This window comes from Homarus americanus, unplaced genomic scaffold (genome assembly GCF_018991925.1).
Source record: "Homarus americanus isolate GMGI-L3 unplaced genomic scaffold, GMGI_Hamer_2.0 scaffold24523, whole genome shotgun sequence".
Taxonomy (NCBI): Eukaryota; Metazoa; Arthropoda; class Malacostraca; order Decapoda; family Nephropidae; genus Homarus; species Homarus americanus.
The window spans coordinates 6,040,000-6,054,144 of NW_024744357.1; the positions used below are offsets into that span (position 1 = coordinate 6,040,000).

The 14,145-nt window shown below is 46.3% G+C and overlaps 1 protein-coding gene across 1 annotated transcript in view; it reads left to right on the forward strand.

Moving 5' to 3' along the window:
• Positions 1 to 14,145, forward strand: part of LOC121877766 (E3 ubiquitin-protein ligase ZNRF3-like) — a gene marked incomplete in the record, with an annotated part of 96,289 nt that overhangs the window by 40,844 nt on the left and 41,300 nt on the right. The window contains 1 exon segment of the mRNA XM_042383624.1: positions 7,485 to 7,613. Coding sequence (XP_042239558.1) covers positions 7,485 to 7,613 — 129 coding nt within the window.

Below are 14,145 nucleotides of genomic sequence, written 5' to 3' on the forward strand. Positions count from 1 at the left end.
CTAGAAGGGGGTGGGAGAAAGGGAAGGGGGGTGGTAGGAGGTAGAGAAGAAGAGGAAGAGACAATAGGAGAGGGTGGATGCCTTTACTAACCTTGTAATACTAGACCACTATCACCTGTTGGGGAGAGCTGGAGAGAGAGAGAGCTGGAGAGAGAGAGAGAGACAGAGAGGAGAGAGAGAGAGAGAGAGAGAGAGAGAGAGAGGGGAGAGAGAGAGAGAGAGAGAGAGAGAGAGAGAGAGAGACAGAGAGAGAGAGAGAGAGAGAGAGAGAGGGAGAGAGAGAGAGAGAGAGAGAGAGAGAGCTACAGAGAGAGAGAGAGAGAGCAGGACAGAGAGAGAGAGGGGAGAGAGAGAGAGAGAGAGAGAGAGAGAGAGAGCCAGACAGAGAGAGAGAGGGAGAGAGAGAGAGAGCCGGAGAGAGAGAGAGAGAGAGCTAGACAGAGAGAGAGAGAGGGAGAGAGAGAGAGAGACAGAGAGAGAGAGAGAGAGAGAGAGAGAGAGAGAGAGAGACAGAGAGAGAGAGAGAGAGCGAGAGAGAGAGAGAGAGCTGGGGACGAAAGAGAGGGAGGAGAGAGAGAGAGAGCTGGAGAGAGAGACAGACAGACAGAGAGAGAGAAAGAGAGCCAGACAGACAGAGAGAGAGAGAGAGAGCCAGACAGAGCAGAAAGAGAGAGAGAGAGAGAGAGAGAGCCGGAGAGAGAGAGAGAGGGAGAGAGCCAGACAAAGAGAGAAAGAGCTTAGACGGACAGACAACTGTTCCCGCAACATACGGCAACAAATAATATAGAACACAGGTACGGCACACAGCGGCCGTAGAAGCAGGACCACACAGGTACGGGTACACAGTGCCGTAGGGAAGCAGGGACCACACAGGTGGCTGCACACAGCGGCCGTAGGGGAAGTAGGACCACACAGGCATGGCACATGGCCGGGGGAAGTAGGGACCACACAGGCATGGGTACACAGTGCCGTAGGGAAGAGGACCACACAGGCACGGTACACAGCGGCCGTAGGGAATAGGGACCACACAGGTACGGTACAGCGGCCGTAGAAAAAAAACACAACACACACCAGGAAGTAGGGACCACACAGGCATGGCACACAGCGACCGTAGGGAAGTAGGGACCACACAGGTACGGTACACAGCGCAAAAACCACACACACACACACCAAAAACCACACACAACACACCAAAAACCACACACCAAAAAAAGCCGTAGGGAAGGACCACACAGGTACGGTACACAGTTGCCGTAGGGAAGTAGGACCACACAGGTACGGTACACAGCGGCCGTAGGGAAGTAGGACCACACAGGTACGGTACACAGCGGCCGTAGGTCATAACTAGTAGACTGCCAGTGTTGCCAACCCCTGGCCACCCACCCAACCCTTTCTCACAGTACAGTACACGCTGGTCACTAGTAGGGGTTTACGCCTCAATTGGTATGGTAAGCATCCACAAATAGACGTGAGCCAATGAGATACTTGGCATTCAGATCCCCTGGACGCTTTTGCTGGTCAGCTTTTACTCTCTCTCTGTCTCTTTTCTCTGTCTCTCTCTCTGTCTCTCTCTGGTCATTATTAGTAATCGGCGTCTGGCAGTGTTGTCAACTTAGCGGACAAATTGGCTGAATCTAGCGCTTTCGTGTTGATGTTAGCAATTTTAACCATAGCTAGGATGATAGATTTTACCCGATTTTAGGCGAGTATTGGATAGATTTTACTGATTTAAGGCGATATTATGTTACGATATTAGTGGGAATCGGCGAGTACGGTTGATGTGTTGTGATATTTAGCGAAAATAACTCTTTATCTTAGCGATTTAGTTGAGTTGTGAGGTTGCTTTGAATGTTGGTAACGGTGTAAGTGGCGTCTCGTTACTTAATGGTCGGTTCATTATATTCCGCCCCGAGTTCATTATATTCCGGCCCTGGGTTCATTATATTACGGCCCCGGTCTATTATATTACGGCCTCGGGTTCATTATGTTATGGGCCCCGGGTTCATTATATTCCGGCCCCGGGTTCATTATATTACGGCCCCGGGTTCATTATATTACGGCCCCGGGTTCATTATATTACGGCCCCGGGTTCATTATATTACGGCCCCGAGTTCATTATATTACGGCCCCGGGTTCATTATGTTACGACTCCGGGTTCGAATCTCTCTCCTCTCCCTTTCTCCCTCCTCCCTCCCTTGTCCCTCTCTTCTCCCTCTTTCTCCCTCCCTCCTCTCTCCCTTCTCCCTTCTTCCCTATTCTCCCTTATTCTTCTGTTTTATGGGATTTTTATTTATATCAGATTTTGTTAATTTATTGCGTATTTGTTTAGTTTATTATTATTATTATCGCTGTTGTTATTGTTATTATTGTTTATTATTATTGTTGTTGTTATCATTATTACAATTATTATCGTTATTATTATTATTATAATTATTTCTAACTTAATTACTTGACGTCACTAATTGATTACCTGTTGACCGATGCACCAATAATATCTCTAGTGATCCAGGTGAGTCGGTCTCTCAGGAAGGAACATACCTGTACTAATTAACACATGTGGTCTAATTAAGTACACCTGAGAGACACGAAGCTTGTTACTGTGAAGGAATAGCTGTGAATAATAGCTGCTGAAAATAGGACACTATGTAGAAAAAATAGCAAATATTCTTGACTCTTATGTTTACTGGAGGTGTGTGTGTGTGGGTAAAATAATAATAATAATACTACTAATAATAATAAACGGTTTATTAATAGAGTTGCAGTCGGTGGCTGAAAATATACAGACTTACATTTGATTTAGACATAATGATATGCGTTGAATACATTTACAGGGCTGTACAGTACATAAATCAGGAGTTGTTTATTATTTTAACAATAGATGGGATGGTGCTGTTCTTATATCTATTGGTGCTGGCTCTTATGGGCTGAATTTTGTTGTAGTGGTGGACTGCGCGAGGTGGGTGGGGGACTGCCGGTGGCAGGAGGTGGCGATGACGAGGATGGTGCAGTAGTCCACTGCCAAACCTTGCTAGTGCTTGGTGGTGGAGGTCACTAGGGGATGGCATTTCCAGGGTGGAGAGAGCGTTGATGTAGCCGGAGTAGTGTGCGCCGAGCATGATTCTGCAGGCCCTTTTCTGTACCTTCTCTAGCCGACGTTGTTGGGTGGAGTTGAGAGAAGACGACCAGGCTGGTGACGCATACGTTTGTTTGGGGAGAATAAAGGCGTTGTAGATGGTCCTCAGCTCTGGCGTGGGTGTCCCAAGTGACCTGAGTAGTCGAAACATGTAGAGTCGGTACGGGGCTGCCTTAATTGTGTTGTTTACATGGGCCTTCCAGTCCAGTTTGTGGTCTATGATAACACCCAGGAGTTTGGCAGACTGCACTAACTGGAGAGGATGGGCACCCACTGTGACTGCTGGAGCCTGCACTGGAGTGGTGGCGGTATTGATGTGCGTGACTACGGTTTTGGTGTGGTTGATGGTGACCTTGTTCTCCGTAGTCCATGCCTGTAGCCTGTCCAGGGTGCCTTGTAGCGATGAGTAGTCTGGTGTGGTGTCCACTGTAACCCCCACAGTGCAGTCATCCACGTACTTCCACCTGTGAGGAGTGTCCGAAAGAGCGTCGTTGATCAGGATGAGGAAGCACAGTGGTCCCATCTTGGTCCCCTGGGGAACACCGCAGGTGAGGTGTTGGAATGTAGAGACCAAGCCCTGACACCTCACTGCCTGGCGACGTCCACTCAAGAAATCAGTGAGCCATGAGACCAGGTTGGTGGGCAGCCCTAGTGCAATGGCTTTGTTGATAACAGTGCAGTGATCAACAAGGTCAAAAGCCTTCCTGAAGTCAACAAGGGCAACGGCCAGTGATGTCTTACGTTTCTGCAGGTTTTTGTGCAGGAAATCCAGAAAACTAACTAAGCAGTGTGATGTAGAGGAGGTCCTCATATTGCCAAATTGCTGTGGATCAATTGACTGATGGATTCTAGCAAATGCCCACTCAAAAACAAAGTCTTCACAGAGTAGGCTGGATGTGTGTGTGTGTGTGTGTGTTTGTGTTAATCTCTGTCGTCATCTAACCCTCTCTCCCCTCTCTCCTCCTCCTCACCCCCCATGGCAGGTGTTCCTCTCTTCCCTCAGGTACACACACACACACACAGTCATCCCCAGGTGTGGTGTGAGTGAGACAGAGCAGGGGAGGTTGGGAGGTTAGCAGGGAGTGGGAGATTCAATAAAGGGAGGTGGGAGGTTAGTAAAGGGAGGAGGGAAGGTGTAGTGAGTAGGGAGGAGGGAAGGTGGTAGGTAGGGAGGGAGAGGTGGTAGGTAGGGAGGGGAGGAAGGTGGTAGGTAGGAGGGAGGAGGAGGTGGTAGGTAGGGAGGAGGTGTGGTGGGTAGGGAGGGAGGAAACCAGGTATCAAGTCATGACCAGGTAACCTCATCAGACCATGCTTCATTCATGTACATTCTCACCTGCTGGCTGCTCAAGGACACACACACACACACACACACACACACACACACACACACACACCTTCTCTACCCTGATGAATTTCTCCTCAGTTGGCCACCTCACACCTCTGCTTCCTTGGTAGTGTGAGAGAGAAATCCCAGCGAGAGAGGGGAGTGGTGAGAGGTGTTGGTAATGATATACTGGCAGGGGATGAGCTGTCTTCAGGAAGGTGTCTTGTCTGTTTTACCTGGTATCTCTCCAAGTTCTCTTCCTCTTCCTCCTCCTCCTCCTCTTCTTCCTCCTCTTCTTCCTCCTCCTCCTCTTTTTCCTCTTCTTCCTCCTCTTCCTCCTCCTCTTTTTCCTCCTCCTCCTCTTCTTCCTCCTCCTCCTCTTCCTTCTTCTTCTCTTCCTCCTTCTCCTCCTCCTGGTATCCGTAATCAGGTATAAAACACACGCTTTTGTTGCCGTTGTCATGGACTGATTCTCCAAACCTTGACAACACACTCTAGGTTTTTTGTCTTGTGTTGCGGGAGTTGCTGTTTCCTACTGTGTTGCGTGTACTGCCCTGTAATCATCCTGTGTTGCGTGTGCTGCCCTGTAATCATCCTGTGTTGCGTGTACTGCCCGTTAATTGATGATAACTTAACCCTTTGAATTAATAGTGTTACCTGTAAGCTTAATTATGACGTCATAGGTAAGGTTCATTGTGTACCTGTGTATGTCAACAAGGCTTTATGGTGATATGGTGTGGCTTTATGGTGATATGGTGTGGCTTTATGGTGATATGGTGTGGCTTTATGGTGATATGGTGTGGCTTTATGGTGATATGGTGTGGCTTTATGGTGATATGGTGTGGCTTTATGGTGATATGATGTGGCTTTATGGTGACTAGTGGTACAGTGACAAGATAGTGCCTTTTGTGATGTGACAGGACAGTGCCACAGGTGTATACAGTGAAGCAGTGACTGTGTATTGGTGAGGGGGGAGAGAAATTGGGGAAGGGGGAGAGGTGGGATGGGGACAAAACTAGGGGGTTAAGATGAGGAGGAGAGGAACAGGCGTGCCGACCAGACGCCGCCCGCCCACCCATAAACGTTGCCGCCCACCGTAATGTTGTTGGCGCCGGAGGAGGAACCTTTACCACGTGTCTGTTGGCCAGGCCGCCCACTCTGGAATGGGCAGGATTTGAGAGATTTTTTTTAGATAGGGTGGCAATGGTTTTAATATGGGTGGCAGGGGTTTAATATGGGTGTCAGAGGTTTAATATGGGTGGTAATGGTTTAATATGGGTGACAGAGTGGTGTTGGAGGGTGATAGTGGTGGAGGGTGAGTGGTGGTGTTGGAGGTGATAGTGGTGGTGGTGGAGTGATAGTGGTGGTGTTGGAGGTGATGGTGGTGGTGGTGGAGGTAGTGGTGGTGGTGGAGGGTGATAGTGGTGGTGGTGGAGAGTGATAGTGGTGGTGTTGGAGGGTGATAGTGGTGGTGGTGATAGGTGGCCCATAAACAACACTGCCTGGTACCATGGTGGTTAATGAGGGAGAGGAGGAGGAGGAGAGGTAGGGTAGTAGGTAGGTAGGTAGATACAGGGGAGAGAAAGTGAGAGAGAATGAAAGAAAGCACAGTGAGAGAGAGAGAGATTCAAAGAGCAGAGCGAGAGAGGGAGAGAGCAGAGCGAGAGAGAAAGAGAAATTAAAAGAGCAGAGAGAGAGAGAGCGAGAGAGAGAATGAAAGAGAGCGAGCGAGAAAGAGAGCGAGCGAGCAGAAAGAGAGGGAGGCAGTGTAGCCGTGATGACTCTAGCAGGCTCACGGTGCCACCTTATCACTGCCTCTCTCTCTCTCTCTCTCTCTCTCTCTCTCTCTCTCTCTCCAGTCCCGTGGCACCGATGGCCCTCCGAGAGACAGGAATGGTAAGAGAATGAGAGGGAGGGGGGAGAGAGAATGAGAGGGAGGGGGAGAGAGAATGAGAGGGAGGAGAGAGAGAGGGAGAATGAGAGGGAGGAGAGAGGGGGAGAGAATGAGAGGGAGGAGAGAGAGAACCTAACCTAACCTAATCCAGACAAGACACCTAATTACCCAAACTACCTTCTTAAACCTCTAACGACCAGGGTTTCAACTACCTTCCCGTGGGCAGGCAATTATCACCTCTAGGAACACCGTCATTAAGGTGCACGCAGAGGCTTTTAACTACCACAGTGGCATGTTAACGAGGTTGTCTTGGTGATGAGTGGTGTTGAGAGAGAGAGAGAGAGAGAGAGAGAGAGAGAGAGAGTGGTGGGCCGTGGTCACCAACCCTCACCTACAATACATTAATTAATCTGACTTCTAAATATAAAACGGTAATAAACTTAACCTAAACCATAAAAAAATAAACCGTCTGGTATTAATAAACCCGAGTGTATGATATGTCTGAGGTTAGGTTAGGTTAGGTTAGGTTAGGTTAGGTTAGGTTAGGTTAGCTGCTTACTAGACAGACGGCAAGCAAACTGTGTGTATTACCTAATGATTATTATTATTATTATTATTATTATTATTATTATTATTATTATTATTATTATTATTATTATTATTGTTGTTGTTGTTATTATTATTATTATTATTATTATTATTATTATTATTATTATTTTTATTACTGTATTATTATTATTATTGTTGTTTTATTAGTAGTATTGTATCATCATCATTATTATTAGTTACTTTAGTCTATCGTCATGTACAGTCTCGTTCAAGATTCTTCCAACACTCCTGGAGACAGCTGGCAACTCAAGGCAGTTTGTTTACTATAGTATGTAGTATAAATTATGAATAAATGTAAAATGTTATCGGTGATTGGTTACTTAGTTCCCCGTTGTTTAATTAATGGTTGGGCTTTGTTGTTTGGTATTATATTATACTACGTACTATAGTCAACAAACAGCCTTGAGTTGCCAGCTGTCTTCAGGAGTGTTGGAAGAATCTTGAACGAGACTTTACATATGTCTACTTGTGTGTGTGTGTTATAATCTCTCTCTCACACGTGTACCTCCGTCTCTCACCCACAGATGCATCCACTAGGCCTGTGTGAGAGCCAGCGAGCGGACGGGATGGACTATGATTTTGGCTGGGTCGGGTTCCTTAAACCGGAGCCAGTGCCAAGCCTGCCTAAGAAGTGCCACTCTGTCTACGAGATGGTGTGCCATGGGGGGGAGGGCCATGAAGCCGGAGGGAGAGCGGAGGGAGAGGGCCATGTGAAGAGGGGAGAGGGGCCATGAAGCGGAGGAGAGAGGGCCATGGAGGAGGGCCATGAAGGGAAGGAAGGGCCATGAAGCGGAGGGAGGGAGGGCCATGAAGGGAGGGAGGGAAGGAAGGAAGCAAGTACATGGTTGAAGCTTACCGAACTCTACACTGATGATACCTCACAGTTTATATATATTGGGGAGAAAGTTTTGATATTTTTAATGACAGAATGAGATATAAAGGAGATATTCTAATGGGTTTAAGGGATATAAATGGGTTAATAATGACTGTTGTAGCTTGATAGTAGAGAAGCATATGGCTGAGGTTAGAAGAGAGAGGGAGAGGAGGGTGAGAGGTAGAGGGGAGAGAGAGGTAGAGGGGGGTGAGAGGTAGAGGGGGGTGAGAGGTAGAGGGGGGTGAGAGGTAGAGGGGGGTGAGAGGTAGAGGGAAGTGAGAAGCCCTTAAGGGTGGGACGACATCTGTAAAAAAATAAAAAAAAATATATAAAAAAAATACCGCTAAAAAATACTGAAGAAATAAACAAATTCTTCAAAATCTTGATAAGAGTTTGTCGTTTTTTTCCCTCCTATTCCTTCACCCACTTCCTTCCTTTCTTCGTTCATTCCTTCTTTCCTTCGTTCATTCCTTCCTTCGTTCATTCCTTCCTTCGTTCCTTCCTTCCTTTATGCCTTCCTTCGTTCATTCCTTCCTTCCTTCCTTTGTTTCTTCTTTCCTTCCTTCGTTCATTCCTTCCTTCCTTCCTTCGTTAGTTCATTCCTTCCTCCCTTTGTTCCGTCTTTCCTTCCTTCGTTCATTCCTGCCTTCATTCCTTCCTTCCTCTGTTCTTCTGACATCCGTTCAATGTCTGTTGATATTAATTCCCGGTCTCAGTGTTATAGAAATAGAAGCTTTTTTCCGGGTTGGGTAATGGTTGTATCTCGTGTGCGTGTGTGTGTGTGTGTGTGTGTGTGTGTGTGTGTCCAAGTATTGGTTATATATCACCTTTTACCACTATTAATCAGTATATTACAAGTGTATTATTAACTCCATCTCCCAACTAACTCATAATATAACACGAGAACATTATAGCCAACACGGTTTACTGGCAGACATAAGTTATATTATGTCTAGAGGATAAAATTTCATAGAATGTAAATAAACTGAGCGTTCGAGAATCCAGAGAAATCCGAGTAAGACGGATTATAGTTGACTGTCTCTTGTTTTGCTTGTTACATTATTATTTCCGGTATTATTATTATTATCATTGTGTTTATCAGTATTAAGTCTCTTTAGAACACTTAACATCTTAACACACACACACAAGGGTAAAACAATATATGATTTTAACTACTGCACTGTACTGTTCTCGTCTCTCTGGACAAGCTTATGGGACTTGGTGTTGTGCAGTTGTGGACAAAACTCCCTGGACACTCTTGACAGCTGACAACCATCATCTATGTAAAGGGATCATGTAGATAAGAGAGAGAGAATTAAATGAGAATGCAGGAGACAAAGATAAAGAGAGAATAAAGAGAGAGAGAGAGAGAGAGAGGGGGGAGTTTATATTTTATTTCACTAGTGTCAGTCTCGGTCACTCTTGGTTACAGGGTCATGAATCACTCTCCCTCCTCCTTCCTCCTCTCTACCACCCTCTCCTCCTCTTCCTCCTGGCTGCCTCATGCTCTACCTCCCTCCCCTCCCTCTCACCCCTCTCCCTCTCCCTCCACCCTCTCCTTCCTCTCCTCTCTTCTCTCTTTTATTCACACTCCTCCCTCACCTTTCACTCCTCCCTCATCTTTCCTCCCTCATCATACCCTCCTCCTCACCTCTCTCCTTATGTCTCCCCCCATCATCCTCACCCTTCCCTCACCCCCACCCTCACCCTTCTTCTTCCTCACCCCCACCCTCACCCCTTCCTTCTTCCTCCACCCCACCTCACCCTTCCTTCTTCCTCACCCCACCCTCACCCTTCCCTCACCCCACCCTCACCCTTCCCTCACCCCCACCCTCACCTTCCCTCACCCCACCCTCACCCGTCCTCCTCCTCACCCCTTCCTCCTCACCTCACCCTTCCTCCCTCACCCTCACCCCTCCCCTCACCCCTCCACCCCTCCTCACCCTTGCTCTCTCACTTTTATCCTCACCAACGTTTTATTTACGTCTTTTAATCTCTTTCTTTCTTTCTTTCTTTCTTTCCTTCCTTCCTTCCTTCCCCTTAATTATTTCCTTCACTGCTGCACCATATTTCTTAAGGTTGTGCCGTGGCGGAGTGGGCTGCAGCACTCACCTCTTAGGAGTCTTTGGTTCCACTTTGTTTATTTTGACTATGGGGGAGGGAGGGAGGGAGGGGGGGGGGTGTTAGAGCTTTAATAGATAAATCGTAATAATGTTTGTGGGAGTTGGTCGATGAGTTACATAATGATCACTATTGACTCCTGTTGTCTCGTACATAAACTCAACATATTTATTTTTTTTAGTGTTTACCTGCCACCCATGCAGTCAACAACCTCGTGTGTGTGGGGGGCGCGTGAGGGCAGAACAAGTTTCACATGTTCTCTTTTTTTTCCTCAATGCGCCTTTGTTTTTTTGTTTTTTTGTAGGGAAAGGAGGAATGAAGGAAGATTAGAGGTGGGGGAAGGAAGTTATAGTTCGGAAATTGATGAAATTCAGGAGGAGGTAAGAGAGGGCGGGCTGACTGCCTAGCTAAGCTAATAGTGTGTTCGGGTTGTGTCCTGGGTTAGTTATTGTCTGTCGGTACAGGCACTAGACATCCTACCCTGTCCCATATATGGGTGTTTTAAGGGCCTTATTTCATATTCCGCCGACCCTACTGGCGGATGCTGGTCTAGGGAGGTTGTCTATTGCCTGGCCGTTTAGATCGGGGGTGGTAATGGACCTTTTGAGATTTGGTAACTTTTTGGGAACCATGTATGGTTGTTGTCGGTATCTGGTGGGAGTCTTTGAAGGAGTTCTTGCTCTGATCGTTCTATCTTTTGCCAGATTCTGCTGGCCAGGGTGAGCAGCTGCTGGTTGATGGGTTTCATTCTCAGGTCTCTATGTATCTCGGCTGTGGTTCTGGTGAAGGGGTATCTTTCACCTGTGACGAATCTTAGGGCTTCATTTTGAACCACCTGTAATTTTAACATTTGATTGGTGCTCATAGTATGAAGAGGTACTGCTGGGTAAGTTAATATTGGTGTGATAAATGATGTCACCAGGCGGAGTTTTATTTTCTCAGGAAGCACTTTAAAGCGGTATAGTAGTTTTCTCGGCCTTTGTCATTGTATACGTGTTGGGGGTGGGGTCGGGGGGGAGCGGTGGTATGGTTTGTTACCTGGATAATTACCTCAGCACAGGTGATATGAGGACCTCGTTAATTAGTACAAATAGCTAATTATTTCCTTACTGCATGTGTTGGTAGGAGAGTTGACCAGGTAGGAGACACCCAGGTTAATTATCCTCGAGGTAAATTATTTGTTTTATTGTTTATTAATTTTATTATTTATTTGTAATATTTATTTATTTATTAGTGTAAGGTGAATGTGTGTGTGTGTGTGTGTGTGTGTGTGTGTGTGTGTGTGTGGTCGGGGAAGATCAAAGGGGGGAAGTTGTTAGTGCTGCGTAAAACGAATCTCTATTTTCAGCGCCGACTACCCCTCCCCACCCCTCTCTCTCCCTCCTCTCCCCTTCTACCCCCCCTCTCCCTCACCAGTCACAGGTTTTACTATGAATTTCAGGTAAGGAAGGGATAAGTCACCTGAGTGTCCTTCAGAATATACACCTTGTTGATAGAGGGGAGGAGGGTAAGAGGTGGAGGGGTGGAGGGAGGAGATGTGTGCTACCAAAAGAAATGAATCTTTATTTTCCGTTTATTATTATTATTATTATTATTATTATTATTATTATTATTATTGTTATATTATTATTATTATGTTGATGCCTTATAATTAGTTTCTTTGACGACACACTTTTTACACACACACACACACACACACACACACACACACACACACACACACACACACACACACACACACCCAATACGAGTATTTGTTCCATTTAGACAGTTAACTGACAGCCATGGAGCGATGTAGACAGACATAGATGGATTTAAGAGAGTAAATGGTAGGCAGACAGACAGACAGACACAGAGGCATGTAGACAGTTAGATAGGACACTACAGACAGACAACAGAACTGACAGGAAAGGGGTAATATGATGATTAGTATTTAGACAGGAACAGGTGGTGAGCCAGACAGACAGACAGACAGACAGACAGACACAGAGGCATGTAGACAGTTAGATAGGACACTACAGACAGACAACAGAACTGACAGGAAAGGGGTAATATGATGATTAGTATTTAGACAGGAACAGGTGGTGAGCCAGACAGACAGACAGACAGACAGACAGACACAGAGGCATGTAGACAGTTAGATAGGACACTACAGACAGACAACAGAACTGACAGGAAAGGGGTAATATGATGATTAGTATTTAGACAGGAACAGGTGGTGAGCCAGACAGACAGACAGACGAATGGCTTGGCAGTAGACTCAGAAAACCAAAAAGGGAGACATGTCATGGTGACGCTCCAGACAGACAGACAGACAGACACCACACACACACACACGTGCGAGGAGGGAGATGATCGTGTCAGGGTTTAGTTCATAATTACAGAAGTAGTGTAACCGCCTCCTCCCCTCCCTCCCCTCCCTCCCTCCCTCCCTCCTGACCACCCCTGTTCCTTCCACACAATATATTACTTCCTCCCTCCTCCTCCTCCTTCCTCCCTCCCCTCCTTCCTCCCTCCCTCCTCCCTCCCTCCTCCCTCCCTCCTCTACCAACTTCACGTCGTTAACCATTATCTTGCTGCCAACTCTCTTGACCTACCTCACTAACCACCACCATCACCTACCACAACTACATCACACCACCTACCACACCTACACCACACCACCTACCACCTGTGTGTGTTCCTCTGTATGTATACCTGTGTGAGTCATGACGCAGTAATATAGGTTGATCATGAACACAGCTGCTGGTGTATCCCACAAGTCTGGGTGAGAACCGGTACTGTGGTCTTGCCCGCCTCTACCTAAAAATGACTTTTCTGTACGCCCAAAAACGCCGATTCTACGCCCAAAAATGCCGATTCTACGCCCATTTACGCCGATTCTACACCCATATACGCCCATTCTACGTTCATATACGCTCAGTCCATTCTCATATATGCCCATTCTACGCCATATACGCTTATTCTACGCAATATACGCCCATTCTACGCAATATACGCCCATTCTACACCCATTTACTCGTCTAAGTAGCCAAATGTGTGTCGGGTATGTTTCCACCAATCACTATCACTATCTATCATCACTTTCTATCACCATCAACTACCCTATCATCTACCACACCTCTTATCATCACCATTACCACCCCCTTCCCTAGCCACCCCTCCCCATCTACCACAATAACCCCGCAATAACCACTATCTACTCTCCGCAATGGAACTTATATATGGTTTATGTAAATGTTTTCTCTTTTATGTAACATGGAGTTATGTCGACTGGTGTTGGGGTATAGATGATTTAAGTCGGCGATCGTCTTTTGTTTGTCAGTGAATTACGATGATAAACTCTATTGTGGTTCTTTAATTAATAATGGATAGAATTATTATTTTCCGTATAGTTTATTAATAATAAGAATAACTGGGGTATATTTATTCATTTTTCAGTTATTGTGTTCCAGTAGAGGTAAGATACGCGGTACAGGTGAGCAGAGGTGATTAATGCTTCCAGGTGTGACGGTACTCGGATTTACCTGTTAATTATTTAGTTAACCTGTCACGACTTGTGGGGTCATAGTAGTTCTCTCTCTCTCTCTCTCTCTCTCTCTCTCTCTCTCTCTCTCTCTCTAGCAGATGTAGATAAGCAGGTGTAGGTGAACAGATGTGTAACAGGTGTAGATTAGGTTAGGTTAGATTAAGTGAGGTTAGGTTAGGTTAAATGAAGTTAGGTCTGGTGTATAGTAGGTGGTGAGATGTTAAGCAGGTATCTAGCAGGTGTGGATGAACAGATGTGTAGCAGGTGAAGGTAGAGGGGGGGGAGGGTCCCAAACGAGTGGCGGCGCCCTTTGTGGAGTGAGTCATCAGCCACACATCGTCAGCGGCACCTTTGAGAACTGACTCATGCTGACTGACTGACTCATACACCCTGACTGACTGGCTGACTCATACACCCTGACTGACTCGAAGACATACAACACAGCAGCTACAGGTTTAAGTCAGCTCTATGGACGAAGGATTTATTTGACTCGCTGACTTAACTGACTCACGGAGGTAATTTTGGCGTGTTTTTTTTTTAATATTTGGCGAAGTGTTTTTGGCGGTATTTGGTTTTCGCGGTGTTTATTTGGTGTTTGAATACATTTGCTTTATGGTGTAGTGTGTGTGTGTGTGTGTGTGTGTGTGTGTGTGTGTGTGTG